The sequence below is a fragment of the Nannospalax galili genome, unplaced genomic scaffold (assembly GCF_000622305.1).
Source record: "Nannospalax galili isolate Female #2095 unplaced genomic scaffold, S.galili_v1.0 scaffold1119, whole genome shotgun sequence".
Classification (NCBI taxonomy): Eukaryota; Metazoa; Chordata; class Mammalia; order Rodentia; family Spalacidae; genus Nannospalax; species Nannospalax galili.
Genome location: NW_008343597.1, coordinates 1,521,221 through 1,540,887, shown reverse-complemented (window position 1 = coordinate 1,540,887; position 19,667 = coordinate 1,521,221). Strand labels below are relative to the sequence as shown.

The 19,667-nt window shown below is 48.9% G+C and overlaps 3 protein-coding genes across 3 annotated transcripts in view; 1 reads left to right on the top strand and 2 right to left on the bottom strand.

The window, feature by feature from the left end:
* Positions 1-1,759: 1,759 nt before the first annotated feature.
* Psmb5 (proteasome subunit beta 5) lies at positions 1,760-7,987 on the bottom strand. The gene is made up of 3 exons (XM_008839893.3): positions 7,743-7,987; positions 6,604-6,910; positions 1,760-2,237 (listed from the first exon to the last, which is right to left on the bottom strand). The coding sequence occupies exons 1-3, from the start codon at positions 7,938-7,940 to the stop codon at positions 1,951-1,953; spliced, it is 792 nt and encodes a 263-aa protein (XP_008838115.1). The 5' UTR covers positions 7,941-7,987; the 3' UTR covers positions 1,760-1,950.
* Positions 7,988-14,092: 6,105 nt separating this feature from the next.
* Psmb11 (proteasome subunit beta 11) lies at positions 14,093-15,007 on the top strand. Its single transcript, XM_008839892.1, has one exon. The coding sequence runs from the start codon at positions 14,093-14,095 to the stop codon at positions 15,005-15,007; it is 915 nt and encodes a 304-aa protein (XP_008838114.1).
* A 3,529-nt stretch (positions 15,008-18,536) lies between these two features.
* The window catches only part of Cdh24 (cadherin 24), a 10,184-nt gene continuing 9,053 nt past the window's right edge, over positions 18,537-19,667 (bottom strand). The window contains exons 13-14 of the mRNA XM_029566845.1: positions 18,905-19,532; positions 18,537-18,823 (exon numbers count right to left, since the gene is read on the bottom strand). Of these exons, the coding sequence (XP_029422705.1) occupies positions 19,369-19,532 (164 nt within the window). The 3' untranslated portion in view covers positions 18,537-18,823; positions 18,905-19,368. The remainder of the gene's footprint in view (positions 18,824-18,904; positions 19,533-19,667) is intronic.

Sequence of the window (19,667 nt, the reverse complement as noted above, 5' to 3'; positions counted from 1 at the left end):
CAAAACATTCTAATTAAAAAACAAAACCAGGGGCTGGAGCAATGGCTCAGAGGTTAAGAACACTGGTTGTTCTTGCAGAAGACCTGGGTTCGAATCCCAGCACCCACATGGCAGCTAACAACTGTCCGTAACTCCAGTCCCAGGGGATCCAACAGCCTCTTCTAACCTCCGTGGGTATTGCATGACATGGGTGCACTTACCTACATGCAGGCAATACATGCATACACATAAATAAAATAAAATAAAATAAAATAAAAAAGTTAAAAAAAGTAAAACCAGTTTCCTTGGAGGAAGACAGGGTACCTGTGCCTCTCACACAGCTAACCATAGCTACAGTCTACTCGGCACAGCTGTGGCAGCCTGGGTCTGTGCTAGCAGTCCACTCTAGACACTTCACCGCAAAATGAATCTCCTGAGGCACAAGAGTCATTTGTTTTCCCAACTCCATTCTCTGTTCTCACTAATTCACAATTTCCTTGTATTTGACAAATGCAATTAACAAGCCTCGATCAGTTCCTGGAGGACAGCCCTCATCGATCAGAAAACTGCAGAGGCTAAGGAAAAGCGGGGAGCTCTGGGCAGGGGTGATGACCTCGCCAGACCTCGAAGTCAGATGAGTGTTGTCCCTCACCACTTTCTTCCTCCTGGCTAACTAACTGAACAGTGGTCTTTCCTGTGTCTTCCTGACCTGCTTTCTAGTCTTCTCCTGCCAACCCTGTCCTCTTTAAAGGATGACTTGCCGCCTGCTGCCACTAGAGTTTGGGGGCCTCCTCAGAGCTGGGTGCAATCATGAACCTTCTATGTGCTCAGGAGGGACTTCCCACCCACGCATTGTCCTAATCTGTGCAGCTTCCTACCCAGGAGGCTGCACGTCCACCCTTTCCTCACTCTGTTGCACATCCATGCACTGCAGCCAAAAGGAATAGATTACCAAGATTTTTTTTCCTTTTTTAAAAATAAAGGCATGGTGGCACATGCCTTTAATCCCAGTAATCAGGAAGCAGAGGCGGGAGGATCTCTGAGTTCTAGGCCAGCTGGGGCTACAGAGTAACCCTGTCTCAAAAAGACCAAAAGAGACAGGGTCTCCCTGTAGCCCCAGCTGTCCTGGAACTCACTATGTAGACCAGGCTGGCCTCGAAGTCACACAGATCCACCTGCCTCTGCCTCCCGAGTGCTGGGATTAAAGGCGTGTGCATGCAATTCCTGAGGTCAGAAGAGGGTGTCAGAGCCCCTGGAAGTGGAGTTATGCATGATTGTTAGCTGCCATGTGGATGCTGGGAACTGAACCTGGATCCTCTGCAAGAGCAGCCTGTGCTCTTAACCACTGAGTCATTTCTCCAGCCCTGAGCTTGTGGTCACTGTGGTTTTCACATTCACCTATGGGTCTGCTTTCCTAAGGTTCAAGCCTTCCCTTCTCAATGCACTGAAGATTCCAGATTTACCCTTTTCATCATTCGGCATTGCATGGTAGTATCAATCTCCTCTACCCCATACAGGGTAAGCCTTTTCCTCTGCAGCCTGCCTATCTTTCCACCTCATCAGCTCTCATCTCTATACCCGAAGCAGGATGCCTCTCCCTCCCTGCATCTCTCCTTCCCGGCTATTAGCTTCATGAGAGAGGACGTTAATGTATTCACCAGACGATGTCTTCACAGCACTCTTTCCTGTGATTACAGGCCCTTCCCTCCCACTGTCCTGGCTTATTTGACTGTAAAGTGCTTGGAGAAGGGACAGTGTGGACAAAAAACACAACACAGGCTGAGGTTGAGAACCAAGTAGTGTAATGTTAACAACCAAGGTAGTAAAACAAACAGCTCCCTCACCAGGAGCTCATCAACTGAAAACAGGTATGTTCCAGAGATTTAGAAAAGGAATTGACGTAAGTGGACCTTCCACCATGGGATGGGGTGACAGTCATCCCAAGAAATGCAAGTGGCCACATCCACCCTTTCAGGGGGCAGATCCACTATACTTGTCGTGTAAATCAGCTACATTGTCACTGGAGACTCGGATCCAGCCATCTTCCCGCACATGGTAGAGGTTGACTGTACCTCCTGAGTAGGCATCTCTGTAGGTGGCTTGGTATATGGCTCGGCAGGCCAGATCATAGGCTTCCTCCACTTCCAGGTCATAGGAGTAGCCTCGATCCATGACCCCGTAAGCATACACAGAGCCAGAACCCACAGAGAAGGTAGTTCCAGAGATCCGGTTCCCTTCACTGTCCACGTAGTAGAGGCCTGGGAAAGGAGATGAGGTTAGCAGGGGGGAAAGTCCATCATCCCTTGATGTCCAATCCATCTTCCAAGGCAGTTTTTCATCTCCCCAGAGGAGGGCTAGGGATTGTAGCTCAGTGGTAGCACACTTGCCCACCATGTGTAAGGCCCCAGGTTTGATTCTTACCCAGCAACACACAGACATACACACGTGTGTGTACGTATGTACAAAAACACCACCACTATGAGCAACAAAAAACAGGGAAAACCAACAAACTTTCTATAAAATTACTTGAAGCCAGGCATGGTGGCACACATCTGTAGATCCCAGCACTTAGGAAGTAGAGGAAAGAGGGTCAAGAGTTAAAGGCTAGTCTTGGCTACATAACTGAGTTTGAAGTCAGCCTAGGTACATGAAAACCTTGTCTCAAAAAAAAAAAAAAAGAAAAAGAAAAAGCTGGGCGTGGTGTACGCCTTTAATCCCAGCAATGGAGAGGAAGAGGAAGAAGCAGGCAAATTTCTGTGAGATCAAGGCCAGTCTGGTCTCCACAGTGAGGTCCAGGCCAGCTGGGGCTACAGGAAGACCCTGTTTCAAAAAGACAAAAAAGGGGGGGAGGGGGCTAGAGAGAGATGGCTCAGCAGTTAAGAGCACTGGCTACTCTTGCAGAGGACCTGAGTTCGGTTCCCAGCACCCACATAGCAACTAACAATGGTTAGAAAATTCAGTTCCAAGAGATTCAGTGCCGTCTTCTGACCTCCGAGAGCTATGCACACATGGTGCACTTACATACGTAAAGGCAAAACACACGTACACTAAAGAATATAAATAAAAATTTTAAATTATTTGAAAAACCTGGAGACAGAATCAAATTTAATATTCTGATTTCCAGATCCTGCAGCACCATACCACCTACATACCTCACATAACTATCCTCCCTGCTCTCTTGGAAAATCCAAAAGGCAGTATGACTTAGATTTCCAGCACAGGACTTCAGGTACTATGGGAGACCATCATCCCAGCCTTCAAAGAATTTAGAGAATTCGGGAAAAAGATGCACATCATACAGTGAATACCTAAGAGCTCTTAGTCAGGTAGAGCTGCACTGTCCCAGGAGGTGGATGTAGGAGGCCAGCCTCAGCTATATAATCTTACTTCACTGCTAGCGTAGACCACAACAATCTCCTACTTTTATAAAGACAATTCCACTGGAACACAGCCATAGCCATCGTATCAATTAGCTCATGTGCTGTCTACTGCTGTTGTACTACACTACACTAGCAAAGTTAAGCAGTCCTACATCATTTAACAATAGGGATATGTTTGGAGAAATGGTTGCTACAAGGAGTTTTGTCCTCGTGTGAGCCTCAGGAGGTAATACAATCAAAATCACTACAATGGCTCAGGGTAGAGTGCTTGCTTAGCATGAGCCTGGACTTAGGTTCCATCAACAGTACAAGAATGAAAGAGGGAAAAGGAGGGTGGGGGAAGAGAGAGAGAGAGGGACACACTACAACTTTACTAGGTGATATAATTTCACAGGCCCATCATTGGATATGTGGTTGTCAATCACCAAAATGTTATTATGATAGTACATGATTATAGTTGTGACAGACTCTATGCACACAAGCCTTACATAGCCATTTGGCTCTTTATGAAAGTTCCCTGATTTCTGATATGGATGAAAACATATAGCTGAGCATAGTAGTACAGGCCTATAATCCCAGCACTTGGGAGATGAAGGCACGAGGACCAGAAATTCAAGGTCATGCTTGGCTGCATAGCCAATTTGAGACCAGCCTGGGCTAAATGAGACCCTACCTCAAAGAGGAGGAGAAAAGTTAGACAGTGTTTAATAAAACCTGTATCAGGGCTGAGCATCCTCCTGCTCACCAACCACACCTCTTCACCTTCTCACACTGCTCCGTGACAGTACTAACCTCTTTGCTATTTCAGGGCTTCTTATTATTGTGCTCAATCAGAACCATCTAAGCAAGATGGCATTTTGTTGTTTTTGCTTGAAACAGGGTCTTGCTATGCAGCCCAGGCTGGCCTAGAACTCAAGGCAATATTGACTTAAATCCTCCAAGTGCTGGAATCACAGGCATGCACCATGCCTGTCTCTTCAGGTTGAAGCAAGCCAGGCCAAGCCATGCCTGCAGTGCTTTGGGGGGTCAGACGACTGTACTGTCTACGTACTCCAAGCAAATACAAAGTGGGACTGCCAAAATCTTTCCCTGGGCCAAGGAGGGTAGATGGAACCTTGTAGCTGAGGGTGACCTTGACATTCTGCTCCTCCTGCTTCCTGCTGGATCAGTACCACACTCCCATTTACGGGGTGCAGAGGACACCATCCAGGGCTTCGTGCACGCTAGGTAAGTACTCTACCAACTGAGCTACAGTCTCAGCCCTGGACTATTCTTCCACACTTTTTCAAAGAGGAAAGTGTCTCAATTCTCCAGGTCCTTTTCAATTTTACAGGTCCTTTTTCACAACTACACCTGTTTGTTTGATTATTTATTCTGAAATAGGATCTCATGCTGTAGCTCAGGCTGGCCTTAAACCCAAGGTAGTTCTTCTGCATGCCAGCATTACAGGTGTGAGTCCCAGGCTCAGCTCACCACCTACTTTGTAAATATCATTCATTCTTTGTGTTCTTCTTGTTCTATGGGTCACAAAGCATTTACCAAACAAATTGATGAAGGAAAAAAAAAAGGGGGGGGGGGCGGAGAGATAGTTCACTGGTTAAGAGCACTGACTGCTCTTGCCGAGGACCTGGGTTCAATTTCCAGCACCCACATGGCAGCTATGAACCATCGTTAACTCCAGTTCCAGGTGAATCCGATGCCCTCTTCTGATCTCTGTGGCACTGCATGACACAGTGCACTAGCATACATGCACATAAAATATAAAAATAATAACACTGGGAGTGGTATCACATGCCTTTTGTCCCAGTACTCAGGAGGCAGAGGTAGGTGAATCTCTGTGAGTTCAAGGCTAGCCTGTTCTACATAGTGAGTTCCAGGCCAGCTGGGGCTACAGGGAGACCTTGTCTCAAAAAAGACCAAAAAAATAATACAGGCCTGGGCCAGGTGTGGTGGCACACACCTTTAATCCCAGGTTTAATCCGAGGTTAAGAGCCCTGGCAAACCATTTATTTATTTATGAGACAGGTGTTTGCTTTGTAGTCTAGGCTATTCTGAACCTTGCTATGAACTTTCGGCTAGCCTCAAACTCTTGATTCTCCTCCTTCAGCCTCCCTGGTGCTAGGACCACAGCTTCCTTTTATTTTTTTATTTTATTTTTATTTTTTTGGTCTTTTTGAGACAAGGTCTCCCTATAGCCCCAGCTGTCCTGGAACTCACTATGTAGACCAGGCTGGCCTTGAACTCACAGAGCTCCGCCTGCCTCTGCCTCCCGAGTGCTGGGATTAAAGGCATGCACTACCCTGTCTGGCTTCCTTTTATTTTTTAAATATATTCACGAGGACTACAAAACTGGCTCCGAGGTTAAGAGCACTGGCTGCTCTTGCACAAGACTGGGTTTGGATCCCAGCACCCACATGGTGGCTAACAACTGTCTGTAACTTCAGCTCCACAACACAGGTGCACTTACATACATGCAGACAATACATTCATACACCGAAAATAAAAATAATTTTAAAAAAATCAAAATAAATATATTCATGAGATGACTCAGTGGGTAAAGCTGATTGCTGTCAAGCCTGACATCCTGAGTTTGATACCCAGTACTCACATGGGGAGAGGAAAAAACCAATCCCCACAAGTTGTCCTCTGCCCCGACAGGCATGCTCCATACCTAAACATACACACAAGAGGCAGGCGGATCTCTGTGAGTTCAAAGCCAGCCTGGTCTACATAGTGAGTTCCAGGTCTATAGGGAGACCCTGTCTCAAAAAGACCAAAAAATAAATAAATCATGAAAAAATTCTAAATTATGTGTATGGCTCACTTTTTTTTTTTTTTTGGTTAGATAATGCTAGCTAGAGTTCAACTACTGGTCAATTTAATTCTCACATACAGCACTTTCCTAGTCCTTATTGTGGGGGACAGAAGCAAATATGTTATGTGCCAAATAGCCTACCAACTGTCCCACCACACTTAACCACTGAGACAGGTCACTCAACCAGCTGACAGAAACAAGCTGAGAAAAATCAGTAACCTACTTGAGGTCAACTGATTAAGACAGTCAATGAAACAACACATCTAAGGCCATGCCCTTTCCTATACTACAGTGAGTTCCTTGGGTAAAGGAAGGGAAAAGACGCTAACACATCCTCAGCTTGGGTCACAGCCCTTAATTTATCTGTTCATTGACCCCCTCCTGACAGTTGTGTCAGCCCCAGGGATCATGTGATGTAGCACAACTCACCAGGGCCTCGCTTATCCCAGCCACAGATCATGGTGCCCATGGACAGCCCCATGCCTTTGTACTGATACACCATGTTAGCAAGCAGTTTGGAGGCAGCGGCTACAGAGATGCGTTCCTTATTTCGAAGCTCATAGATTCGACACTGGCGAGCCAACAACCGCTCCCAGAAGCTGCAATCTGCTGCACCCCCAGCCATGGTGCCCAGAAGGTAAGGGTTGATCTCTATCACTTTCTTCACGGTCTGGGAGGCAATGTAAGCCCCCGCTGTTGCCCGGGAATCAGCTGCAACAATGACTCCATGGCGAAACTATTAAGATCGGGGGAAAAACACAGAATAGGCCACATAAGACCACAGATATTCCCAATACTTTTCATATTAATACAGACCCTGCAAGTCTTTTTGTATTTCACAATACAGTCCACATATTAAATGTTATTTGTGCTTGACAGCAATCTCCTGACTTGGGAAAAACCAGTATTCACTTTACAGTTGTTTGCAGGAACAAGTTCAGTGAGATAAAGACTTGACCAAGATCCGCAGCTAGTTACTGAAGCTGGAACTGTACCCTAATCGTTTGGCACCTACTACAGTAGTCCCTGGACTTCAAGCTTCCCCCTCAGGCTGGCGTGGAGGCACAGGCAGGCGGAGCTCTGAGTTCGAGGCCAGCCTGGTCTACATGGGGAGTTCCAGGCCAGCCTGAGCTACCTGTCTCAAACATAAAAACCAAAAGGCTTTTTCCCCTCAGGCCACAGAGGTTCCATTACTCGCTAGGGGACGCCCAGTTTATAAAGCTTTTGGTAACCGGCTACTAAAGCTCGCTTTCCCTCTGCCACGGTGGTGACTGCGCCTCCCTTTTCCCGGGCGGGACTCCTGAACAGGTACCAAGTGGGGGTCGCCGACGAGACAACCCACGCTGTATCGGGCTCTTTCCTCGCTGCCCCCCAAGTCTCACCGCCCCTTCTCCCGCCGGAGGGAAGAGGCCTCCTGAGACGATGAGACCGCGAAACCGCTAGGGTCGGGACGAGCGGGCCGGACCTCCTCCCGGGCCTGGTGGCCGCGGCCGCAGCGGGCTTGGATCCGGCTGGGAGGCCCGGAAGGGCGCTCGGGCCCAGGCCCGGCAGGGCGGTCAGATGCGCACCTTGAAGGCCAGGGTGGTGGTTCCGTGAAGCATTTCGATTCGTGGCTCCTCTGGGACGCCCCAGCCGGGCGCGGCCAGGCTCAGCCCATCACCGAGACTTCCCTGACCAAGGTCCTGCAGATCTGTACCTCCTCCGAGTCCGAAAAATCCGTGCCGGTTCACCAAGAGCGGCCTCGCCAACACGCTGGCCAACGCCATATCTAGTAAGGGCAACAGGAACTGACTCGACGATGCTTCGCGAACGACAGCCGGGCAATGCGTTGCCCTCACGGCTTCACTCTCTAGTGTAAACCGAAGGAGGGGCCATCTTTACTTTGGGCAGCCACGCCTACAAATACGAGAGCCAGAGCGGTTGTTCCGAGGAAGGGCGGAAATGGATGTGGCTGCTGTCTTGACTTTGGTCATTAAAGCGTACTGCACTACTGATTAACTTCAAATTCTTAGGGAGCACTTGGAAACGCCCACGTCAAGAGAACGAGGCGAGGTCGGCCATCTTTGAGAAGGGCGTGACTCATTTAGACTCTATTCTGGAGTCTTGGGTCATGAAGGTCCCGGCCGAGGTTCAGGTTACATGATGTATCTCTGTTGCTCAACACCCTGTTAACGAGACTGAGATTGTCATTTTGTTTAGGGGAAGCCCTTTCAATATTGGATAAAATGATTATCTATCTTCAAGGCATTTCCCTAGGGTATTAATTAAACCAAGTAGTTTGTGATAGAAAAAGCGCTACTTCTTCTTTGACAGCATTCATCACCACAACTCATACTGCAGCCGGGTTGGTGGTTTTGGGGGGAGATCGGTTGTTTGTAAGACAGTGTCACATGTAGCCCTGGCTGGTCTGGAACTCTCTGTTGAGGCTGACCTCGAACTCACAGAGATCCTGCCTCCGCTTCACTACTACTAGGATTAAATGAATACACCACCACTCTGGGCAGGGTTTGTTTGGTTTTTTTATGCTTTGAAGAATTTTTTTTAATTTAATTTATTTATTTATTTACACCCACTTCCCCGACAGCACCCTCCCATAGCCTCCCTCCCCCCACTAGAGCCCTTATACTCTGATATCCCTGCTACTGTCTGCTGTGTTGTCGGCACCCCCAGCCATTCCTCACTACTTGCCCTTCTGGTGAATCTAGTCAGCCTATCTAGAGGTCTTTGTTTTAGGAGGGTCAGCTGTTCCTCATCTAGCAGCAATCAGTTGTCAATATTCCTTTGGATAAGACTGGGGTCTGCTGTTCATTTTCCCAGTTCTATGCTGGGTTACTATCTGGGAGTCCCTTTGGCCACCGTGGCCAACAACTCAAAAGAAGGTATTGCCTGTCTGGCATTGTTGCTTGTTATGTAGCCTTTAGCTATACATATGGACTCTTAAAAAATTATATTGGCCCCTTCAATCTTTGGTTATACTTTCCTTTTGGGTGTTTAAGGCCATATAGTTGGCCCAGATAAACCAATTTATTTTTACTCTTAAGGTCGTTTGAGGATCTGTTCCTCAGGGGTCACATGGGCTTGGGAGGAGCCCCTGGCTCCTTTCTTTTACCAGTTCCACCTATGTGAAGATAAGTCAAAGGCCCTGCTCAACTATGGTTGGCTTTGCTTGGAAGTTTAAATGTAATTTTAAAAACGATTTTATGTGGGGAATAGAGAAATGGCATCCATTAAGAGTACTGGTTGCTCTTGCAGAGGACCCGAGTTCAGGTTCCCAGGACCCATATGTTGGCTAACACCCATCCTTAACTCCAATTCTAGGGAATTTAATGCCCTCTTCTGGTCCCTCACAGCCATCTATGTGGTGCACTCACATACAGGCAGACAAAACATAAACATAAAAATAAAATCTTTTGTTGTTGGTGGTTTTCATTTTTTCTTTTTCTTTTTTTTGAGACAGCATTGTCCTGTAGCCCCAGTTGGCCTGGAACTTGCTATGCAGGCCAGGCCAACCAGTGCTGCATAGCAAGACCCTATCGCAAACAAAACAAAACAAGTAACCAGTTTTTAAATTTTTTATTTTATGTGTATGAATGTTTTGCCTGTGTGTGTGTAGATGTATCATGTGCATGCAATGTCCTGCAGAGGCCAGAAGAGAGTGTTGGATCCCCTGGAACTGGAGTTATGGACAGTTGTGAGCCACCATGTGGATGCTGGGAATTGAACCCAGGTCCTCGGGAAGAACAGCAAGTGCTCTTAACTGCTGAGCCATCTCTCCAGCCCTGTAAGTAACCAATTTTTAAGATTCAGTAAAGATTCTCTTTATTTCCACCTTCTAGTGGAAAATTTAAGTAATGAATTGTGTGAAAGGCAAGCAGAATAAAGAAAGAAGAAAGGGAGAGGGTTTGGTTAACTGACAGACTAGATTCTCAGTTCAGGACCTGAGTATTTGAGTCAGTAATGATTTGCATTTCAGAACCTGAGGGAGGGTTGTGAGTCCATAAGATGTACCAAGAATTCTTTATGTTCAGCTTACCGAGATGAAGCTCTTCATCAAGAATGGGCCGTATTTCACAGCCTCTTCTCTCCACCCACCTTTACTTTTCAACTCTTTGGGGAACTGTAACAAGTGAGGAAGTATGAATATGTGTGAAATGTTGCCTCCTGCTTTATCTATGAAATCTGTCTAGCCTTCCTTGTTGGGTTTCATCTATCAACATCTAAATTCAACGTTCTTTTGATGTCCAGCTCAGTCCCTCTTCTCCCTCTAGCACACTCTGAATGTGCTATATTTTTTAATGCTGAAATTTGGCAGCCCTTTCCAAGCCCAACCACCAGAATGGAATGAGGTAGGAAATCTTTTGTGTCTCACACTGAGATGATGTAAAATGCAAAGTAGGGTTGGGGAGATGGCTTAGTGAGCAAGTGTCTGATCCAACCTGAGTTTGGATCCCCAGAACCATGTTAAAAGCCGGGTGTGGTCATAAACACCTGTAACTCCTGTGTTAGGGGAAAATGCAATCTACCTGTTTACTGCACCTGTGTGTTCTTTACAATCTCTCCTGCAAGGCAGATGGTCCTCCTCTGACTTCAAGTGGTTTTTTTCACTCTCCACTAATAGCATCTGTACCTAGATTAAGGCAATTTTTTGTTTGTTTGTTTGTTTTGAGACAAGGCCTCACTATGTAGCCTAGGCTGGTGATCTTGTCTCAGCTTTCCCAGTGCTGAGAGTACAGGTGTATGCTACAACGTGTGGGTTCTAGGGATTGAACTCTGGTCATCAGGCTTGACAACAAATGCCTTTTTCTTCTGAGCCATCTCACTGGCCTGGATTGTGAGCTTTTTTAAAGAAAATTTTATTTATTTGTTTTTATTTTTTGGTCTTTTTGAGAAAGGGTCTCCCTGAAGCCCCAGCTGGCCTGGAACTCACTTTGTAGACCAGGCTGGTCTTGAACTCACAGAGATCTGCCTGCCTCTGCCTCCACCACGCCCGGCTAATTTATTTTTATTTTGTGTGTATGAGTGTTCTGCCTGCATGTATGTAAGTTCACCCATGTCATGCAGTGCCCATGGAGGACAGAAGAGGACATCGGATCCCCTGGAACTGGAGTTATGGAGACAGTTGTTAGCTGCCATGTGGGTGCTGGGATTTGAACCCTGATCTGCAAGCACAGCCAGTGCTCTTAACTGCTGAGCCATCTCACCAGCCCCTGATTATGAGTTTTTAAATATTTTATTATTTTTATTTTCTGTGTGTATGAGTGTATCGCCTGCATATATGTAAGTGCACCAGTGTTGTGCAATCCCTGTTGGAGGTCAAAGAGGGCACTGGATGCCCCTGGTCCTGGAGTTACAGATGGTTGTTAGCCGCCATGTGGGTGCTAGGAATGGAACCCTGGTCCTCTGCAGGAGCAGCCAGTGTTCTTAACCATAGCGCCGTCTCTCTAGCCTCAGCCAACTGCTTTTTTTTTTTTTTAAGTTTATCTTTATTTAATGTGTATGGATGTATTGCTTGCATGTAAATAGGTGCACCCATGTCATGCAATGCCCGTGGAGGTCAGAAGAGGGTGTCAGATCCCCTGGAACTGGAGTTACAGACAGTTGTTAGCCACCATGTGGGTGCTGAGACACTAACCCAGGTCCTCTGCAAGAGCAGTCAATGATCTTAACCACTGAGCCATCTCTCTAGCCCCCAACTGTGAGCTTTTAAAGACAGGTATCTCACTACTGTATACTCAGTACACATTTGCCAGATGAACAAAACAGTAACTGGAACAGTCAGAGAGGCTGAGTCCCGGCCTGTCTCCAACAACTCCCCTTCCTGCCACATCCACTGAGCTGCCAGGTCCTGCTGAGTCTTTTCACATTTTTTTTTCACTTCAACTGATACGATCTTTGGTTTCTTTCTAGATTTAAAAATTTTATGTAGTTGCAGCCTGCTAGCCTGTCCTAATCTATGTCATTTTCCTAGCTGTCAGGGTTCATCAACCCCATTTCTGTACCACTCTTGGTTGATCTAAATGTCATAGGGTCAAGATCAGTTGTTTCTCCTGCCCTGCACCTACAAAACAGTTTTCTTGCTATTTTGAACTGTTGGCAGAAGAGAGACCTGGAGAGAGAGGGCTTGTAGATCTTCTCAGCTACCTTCAGGACTTTCTTTCTTTCCTCACATAGGTTCTGGCCATGTAGCCCAGACTGGCCTTGAATTCAAATTCCTATCTTAACCTCCTGAGTGCTGGGATTAATTATAGGCATACCTGCATATCTTCAGGATTATTATTATTTATTTTTGTTTGTTTTTATTTTTGATTTTGTTTTTGAGACATGGTCTCCCTATAGCCCCAGCTGGCTTGGAACTCACTATGTAGACCAGGCAGAGATCTGCCTGCCTCTGCCTCCCGAGTGCTGGGATTAAAGGTGTGCACCATCACACCCAGCCCTATCATATTTTTTATGATGCTAGGGCTTGGGCATGCTAGGCAAGCACTTTACCACTGAACTACATGTCTACCCAGGAATGCTATCTTTGGTATCATCTATCTATCTATCTATCTATCTATCATCTATCTATCTATCTATCTATCTATCATCTATCTATCTATCTACCTATCTATCTATCATCTATCTATCTAATCTATACACAGTGTGTTTTGATCCAGTGTAGAGTTATCTTAAGCAAAGTAAAATAGCTGCCAGAACAGTCGCTGAGGCAGCTTCTCATCTTAGAGATAAGACATCATTGTGTACTGACTGCACTGTAGTTCTGAGGCTTCACTTTGTCCTGGATCTGCATTTTCTATTGCTGTGACCTTTTATCTATCTATCTATCTATCTATCTATCTATCTATCATCTATCTACCTATCATCTATCATCTATCTATCTATCTATCTATCTATCTATCTATCATCTATCTATCTATCATCTATCATCTATCTATCTATCATCTATCATCAATCATCTATCTATCTGGTGTGAAGTGTATGAGTGTGGAGGTCAGAGGACAACTTCCAAGGGCCTGGCCTTCCACTTTGGTATAAGAGCACTGGGTTTACAGATATGTGCTATTGCATTTAGCCTTTCATATGGGTTCTCGGGATCAAACTCATGCTATCAGCCTTGTGTGGCAAACGCTTTTACCTGAGTGTCTCCCCAGCCTTTGTGTGCAGATAGAAGGTGACCTTCATCCCCAAAGCTGAAGAGAAAGAAACCTCCACATTCTGGTACCCTTACCCCTCAGTAACAGGCCTTTCTGGAAGGTATTTGAGTCTCTTTCTCCTCCCCCCACCCTTATTAAAATTCTCTTGCTCATTTCTCTTCTGTGTTTTGTTTCCCCATCTTGCTTCCTGGTCTCATACCTTTGAAGGGAGTCCCAACATCAAGGTCTCTTGCCTGGGTCCGTAGCAGTGTACTGTCAGAGCACTGAGTTGTCTTTGCTCCTCCAGGTGGAGACTAATCTCTAGCCACAGACAAGTCCTTGTTGTCTTTCATGCCTAATGTGCCATACAGCAAAAACAAGGGGGACCCAGGTCTGTTTCTTCCTCTTGCACTCACTCTTCTCTGCAGTTACACTGACCCCCCCCTACTTCTACCCACCTGTGGGTAGATAGAGGATGACAGACAGGAGACTCTGTTATGTGTCACAACAGCAGGTCTGATTGATGGGTGGTGGCGTCTTCCCAGTACAGGAGCCTCCGATGGCCCATTCTATCTCCCCTTGACAGTCCTCTAATGTGGAGGGGATGATTTACCAGCCAATCCTAAAGCCTGATTTGAGGTTGGGGGGAAATGAAGCATCAACTCAATACACCTTGCTTACTGGTTCTGGCCATAGTCCAGCTTCTCTGTAGCGTCCCCTCTTCCCCTGCTGACCCAGGCCTCAAATCCTGTCCCGCGCCTTCCAACTTCACTCAGTCTTCAGGGATGGCTCTGCAGGATGTGTGCAAGTGGCAGGCCCCTGAAACCCAGAAACCATCCCTTCATCTGCCTCAAGCTGGTGACTGTGCTGTGCCCCGAGGCTGTGACCCTCAAGCCTTCCTGCAGAGCTATGGCCCCCATCTGGCCCACGGCACCACCACCCTGGCTTTTCGCTTCCGACATGGTGTCATTGCTGCGGCTGACACTCGTTCCTCCTGTGGCAGCTATGTGGCCTGTCCAGCCTCACGCAAGGTCATCCCTGTGCATCGGCACCTCCTGGGTACTACCTCTGGCACGTCTGCTGACTGCGCCACATGGTACCGGGTGCTACAGCGGGAACTGCGGCTTCGGGCACTGAGGGATGGTCAGCTGCCCAGTGTGGCCAGTGCGGCCAAACTCTTGTCAGCCATGATGTCCCGCTACCGGGGTCTGGATCTGTGTGTGGCCACTGCCCTGTGTGGCTGGGACCACTCTGGCCCTGCCCTCTTCTATGTCTACAGCGATGGCACTCGCCTGCAGGGGGACATCTTCTCTGTGGGCTCTGGATCTCCTTATGCCTATGGTGTGCTAGATCGCAGCTACCGCTATGACATGACCATCGAGGAAGCCTATGCCCTGGCCCGCTGTGCTGTGGCCCATGCCACCCACCGTGATGCCTACTCAGGGGGCTCAGTGGACCTTTTCCATGTGCGGGAGAGTGGTTGGGAGTATGTGTCACGCAGTGATGCCTGTGTGATGTATATGGAGCTGCAGAAACTTCTGGAGCATGAGCATGAGCAGGAGAAAGAGGCAGAAGCTAGCCAGGCCCATCCTGAGCCTGTCAGTCCCCGAAGTGCTGGAGAAGATGGAAAACTCTCTGCAGACCAAGAGGGAGTGACAGCAGAAGACTCCAGGATGCTAGCAGAGGCTGAAACAAAGTGAGAAATGGCAGGACTTTGGGGGCCTAGACTGGGGATAGGTGGGGGATGGAGCTGTCCTGGCAGGGCCTGTTGGGAGCAGCCCCATGGTGTCTAGCTCTGGCCCTCTGGACTGTCTGCTTCCTTTGTTCAAGTCCCCATCTCTTCCACCTCCCAGAGATACTGATGACACTCTCCAACATGTTCTAACTGATGTCCAATGGATGGTGCCACCTCCTGTCTCCAAGCTGACTCATGGCAAATACCTACTGCATGCCTACTGCATACCAGGTCTATGCTAGGTGCTAGACCTCTTTTGTCATCCCATCCCACTCTCTCTTCCTATTTTGGTCCTTATCTATCTGAGTCTGAGTCTCTGTCTCCTCCTCCTGGTCACCTTCTCAACCTTGGTGAGCTAGGACAGCCAAGAGGAAAGCAACCTCTCTCAGGATGACTTGGGGAGAGTGACCCAGAAGGCTGCAGGGCCCAGTGCAGTGATGGTGGGGATGGGCTTGTCTCCTCTGCCCCCTCTGACATGACAGTAATGACCATGACTCCTCCTCTACTGAATGTGATAGCCCTTTGAGGCACAATCCATCTCACTTCATAGAAAAGGATCAAGTTTAGAAAGTTATGGGACTTACACTTATGGGACAACTTTGCAGACTTCTGGGGAATGATGTGGTAGAAAAACAGCTGGGCCAAATCCTTGCTGGTAGTTGGAGATGAATGTACCCCAGGGAACCCACAGGCCTGGAGGGGTAAGGTCAAGAAAACTGTCCCCTTCCTAGTTTCATCCAGTCATGCAAACCAGGGCCTGAGCCATGCTGTGTCCCAGCCCTGCTCTGCCCTCTAGACTTCTTTTTGCCTCCAGTCCCTCCATTCCAGCCTCTCCTGGTTGCTCCCTCTGGAGAGTGAAGAACAAAGAGCAGAGGGCGGTCTTCTGCCAGTGCTGCTGTCTAGCTAACACATCTCTTGATCCTCCTCACCCTCTGCTGGCTTCCCAGGGAGCCCTGACTTGGAGAGCCAGGCTGATGGTAACAGGAGAGTCACTGCCCTCCCTCCAGGTGAGGGAGGGGAAAGCAGAGCCCATCAGGAGGTGGGGTCTGAAGGACGGTTACTGAAAAATCCTTTCCTTAGCCCTCCTGAAGCTTCCAGTCCTAAGACTAACGGCCTCTTCTCCTTCCTCCTGGATATATCTGCACTGCAAGTTAAGAATTCCTTCAGGCAGGACCTGGCTTGATGGGAGACTTGACTGGACTTGGCTCTCCAGACTCTAAAGAGGAGGAAGGAATGTCAGGGATCCCCAGAAAGAACAGCAAAGGGGATAGATAGTACAGGGAAGATCTTTGGTGGGGAAGACCACAGAAAGATGCCCAGTACATGGCAACTAGCTTGCAAGCCAGGCTGGAAAAATCTGGCCAGTGGCCTCCACAGCAACCTTCATCCTCTGCCTACTCCACAGCCTTAGAAAGGAGGTGTGGGACTCTAGGAGTGATAACCAAAGGTCAGGGACACCAGGACATCCTACTATTCTAGGAGCACATGCGGAGAGGTCACTTTTGCACTGGCATGAGAGGGTTCAGATTCATGTCCATAGATGTGTGTGGGTCTTATGTCCTGTTGTAGGTGAGTGGTTCAGGATAGGTGTCTGCACTTGACTGTGACAGGTTGTGCATGTGTGGTTCTTCTGGAAGAGAAAAGAGAAACACCTGAGTAAGAGTAGCAGCGGCAGCCTGTGGGGAACAGTCCCAGGCCCTGCCCTTCCTTCGTATACATGTTGCACAGTAAAGAGGAAGTGGGGCAGGGCTTGGTGCACCAGTCCACAGGGCCCTGGGATTGACATCTGAGCCCAGCCAAGGGTTGCTGTGAAGTCTGTGCAACCTACTCCTGAGATGCTCTGTACCACTCTTCCCAAACCTGACGGAGGACAGAACCCCTGAAAGAACAGAACTGGAGGGGAGTCTCCTCTTTTCTCATCTACTTTTTCCATCTCCTCCCCTCTTCTTTCTCTTCCCTTCTCTTTCCATGGTCCTATTTACCTTTACAGCCTTTGACAGGGTCTATCCTTCTAACTGATGCTGGCAAATGAGTTTTCATATACCCTGGAAACATTTACAGGCAAAATTTCCTTCCTTTCTTTCTCTTTCTTTCTTTCTTTCTTTCTTTCTTTCTTTCTTTCTCTTTCCTTCCTTCCTCTCTCCCTCCCTCCCTCCCTCCCTTCCCTTCCTTCCTTTTTTTTTTGGTCTTTTTGAGACAGGGTCTCCCTGTAGCTCCAGCTATCCTGGAACCCCCTATGTAGACCAGGCTGCCCTTGAACTCACAGAGATACGCCTGCCTCTGCCTCCTGAGTGCTGGGATTAAGGGCGTGTGCCACCATGCCCGGCCCATCCTTCCTTTTAAATTGGTTGGTGGAGGGTCTCAGGAAGGATGGAGGGAGTACTGGACAGGTAAAGCCAAAATCTCATTTGCAGGATCCTTCTCTACCTGAGACTGGTCCGTGAGTCATTTTCTCCATTATTCCAGTAATTTCTGAAGGTTGATGCAGATACCAGGGTGAGACCAAAAGGGTAGAGATATTGCCCTGACAGCAAGACCTTGTCCTCTCTGATACCCTGCTTTGGTTGCTGCCTCCTTAGTCTCTTGGTGGGATAGACACCGGCTCTTATACAGGCCCTTGGTTCCAGCTTTTGCGGTGATTAATAACCAGCATGGAGCCAGGGCCCCTGGCCTCTCACTACCTAGATGCTCTAAATCAGCAGGCATGTGAAAGTATGCTCCCAAATGGGTTTGGTGACTCCTGCCTATAACCTGACCACTCAGGAGGTGGAGGCAGGATTGCTGAGTTCAGGGCTAGTCAGGGCTACATAGTAAGTTCCAGGTCAGCCTGAGCACAACCGTTTCTCCCATTAAAACAACTTTCTGTAATTGTCAGCATCACATTTCGCAGGGAGGGTCACAACAATCTGTTAGGACCCACCTACTCCTGGGTGTCTCTGGACTTACCTGGAGTAAGAGGCTTGTGGTTTCTGTTACTCCCCAAGCAGACACCTCCTCTGCCTCTCAGTCACCCACTCCCCCTTTATCTGTCCTCCGTGAAGACCATGGGAGTCTTTCTATGGGTTAGGGAGGGTGTGTGTGAAAGTGCAGACCCAGATTCACTGGGACTGTCCCACATGGCTTGCCCCGGAGACCGTCTACCCATCTACACTTTTACTGTGTAAACCTCCCCTTTCCCTCTTCTTGTCTGTGTTCCCCCTGTTCACGCCTTACCAATCCCACATGTTCATTTCTTGGGACAGTTTGAGAAAAATGGAACTGGAGAGTTGGCAGTGGGCATGGGGCGAGGGTGTAGTAATCTTTTCACTCTTAAATGGAATAGCCCAACTCCTCCTCTATGAGAGGGTCTTAAGGTGGACACCCCAAGGGGAAGGAATGTGCTGGGAGGGAACAGACTAAGGCCGCCTCCACCCTTCAGCACAAAGGAAGCTCTGTCCAGAAACCTGAGTGCAGAAATAGAAGCAGGCTCCTACTTTACAAAATAAAGTGTTTATTATGAAATTAGAGATGGAGGCCCCTCCCGTTCCTCCCTTTTTCCCCTTCCCCAGCTGCTTCCCCCTTTTCTCTCCCCTTCCCCTCTGGGGCCTGGGACGCACACAAGGCAATGCCCAGAGCTCGGATGCCCAGGGCAGGCCAACAGCTGGGCAGAGCTCCAGGGAGGTGGCCACATGGGGCTGAAGCTCTTGCCCTGGGAGGCAGGCTGGCTCCCTCCTTCCTTCTGCTAGGAGCCAGTGGAGCCAGGATGAGGCCATGAGTGATGGATGGAACCATGCTGGCAGGTCTGTAAGGACAAGGAGGCCTGGTTTGGCAGGAGTGGGGGAGGAGCCTTCAGGCCACCCACTATGCATCTAGGGACACTGACCTGGAGCAGAGCATCCTCTGCAGTAGGGTGGGCAGCAGTGGCTGGAAGTTTCTCTTGCTTTTGGGATGGATAACAGAAAAAAACCGAAAACCAGTCACAGGGACCCAAAGTGAAAGGAGGACATGTGGGCAGAAGACAGACACAGAGCATGTATGTGTGTGGGTAAGGGAGACAGAGTCTGTGAGCAATTAGAGTTACAGAGACAAAAACAGCCACGGGGGGGGGGTCCACAGTGACAACTGAGGTTCGGGGTCAGAGTCAGAAGACCCAGCCCCGTGGGGTGGGTGGGAGAGTCACAGACGGGGATCTCAGCAGAGACACACAGACCGACTTAGGAGAGGGAGGTAAGAGTGAGGGTGCCCTGGGCAAGGAAGGAGGGGAGCCCTGGCCGGGTTGAGGGGCAGGCTGGGGACCCGGGCTGCTGCCGCCTGCCTGGACCTGGGGGCTCGCTCAGAGGCCTGTGCTCAGGGGCCAGGGGGCTCCTTGGCCCCGTACAGCTCGGCCAGGGTGCGGAAGAGCGGGCCCCAGTCGTCCAGGGGCTCCGCGGGCCCGGAGGGTGCCCTGGGCAAGGAAGGAGGGGAGCCCTGGCCGGGTTGAGGGGCAGGCTGGGGACCCGGGCTGCTGCCGCCTGCCTGGACCTGGGGGCTCGCTCAGAGGCCTGTGCTCAGGGGCCAGGGGGCTCCTTGGCCCCGTACAGCTCGGCCAGGGTGCGGAAGAGCGGGCCCCAGTCGTCCAGGGGCTCCGCGGGCCCGGGGGCCGCCTC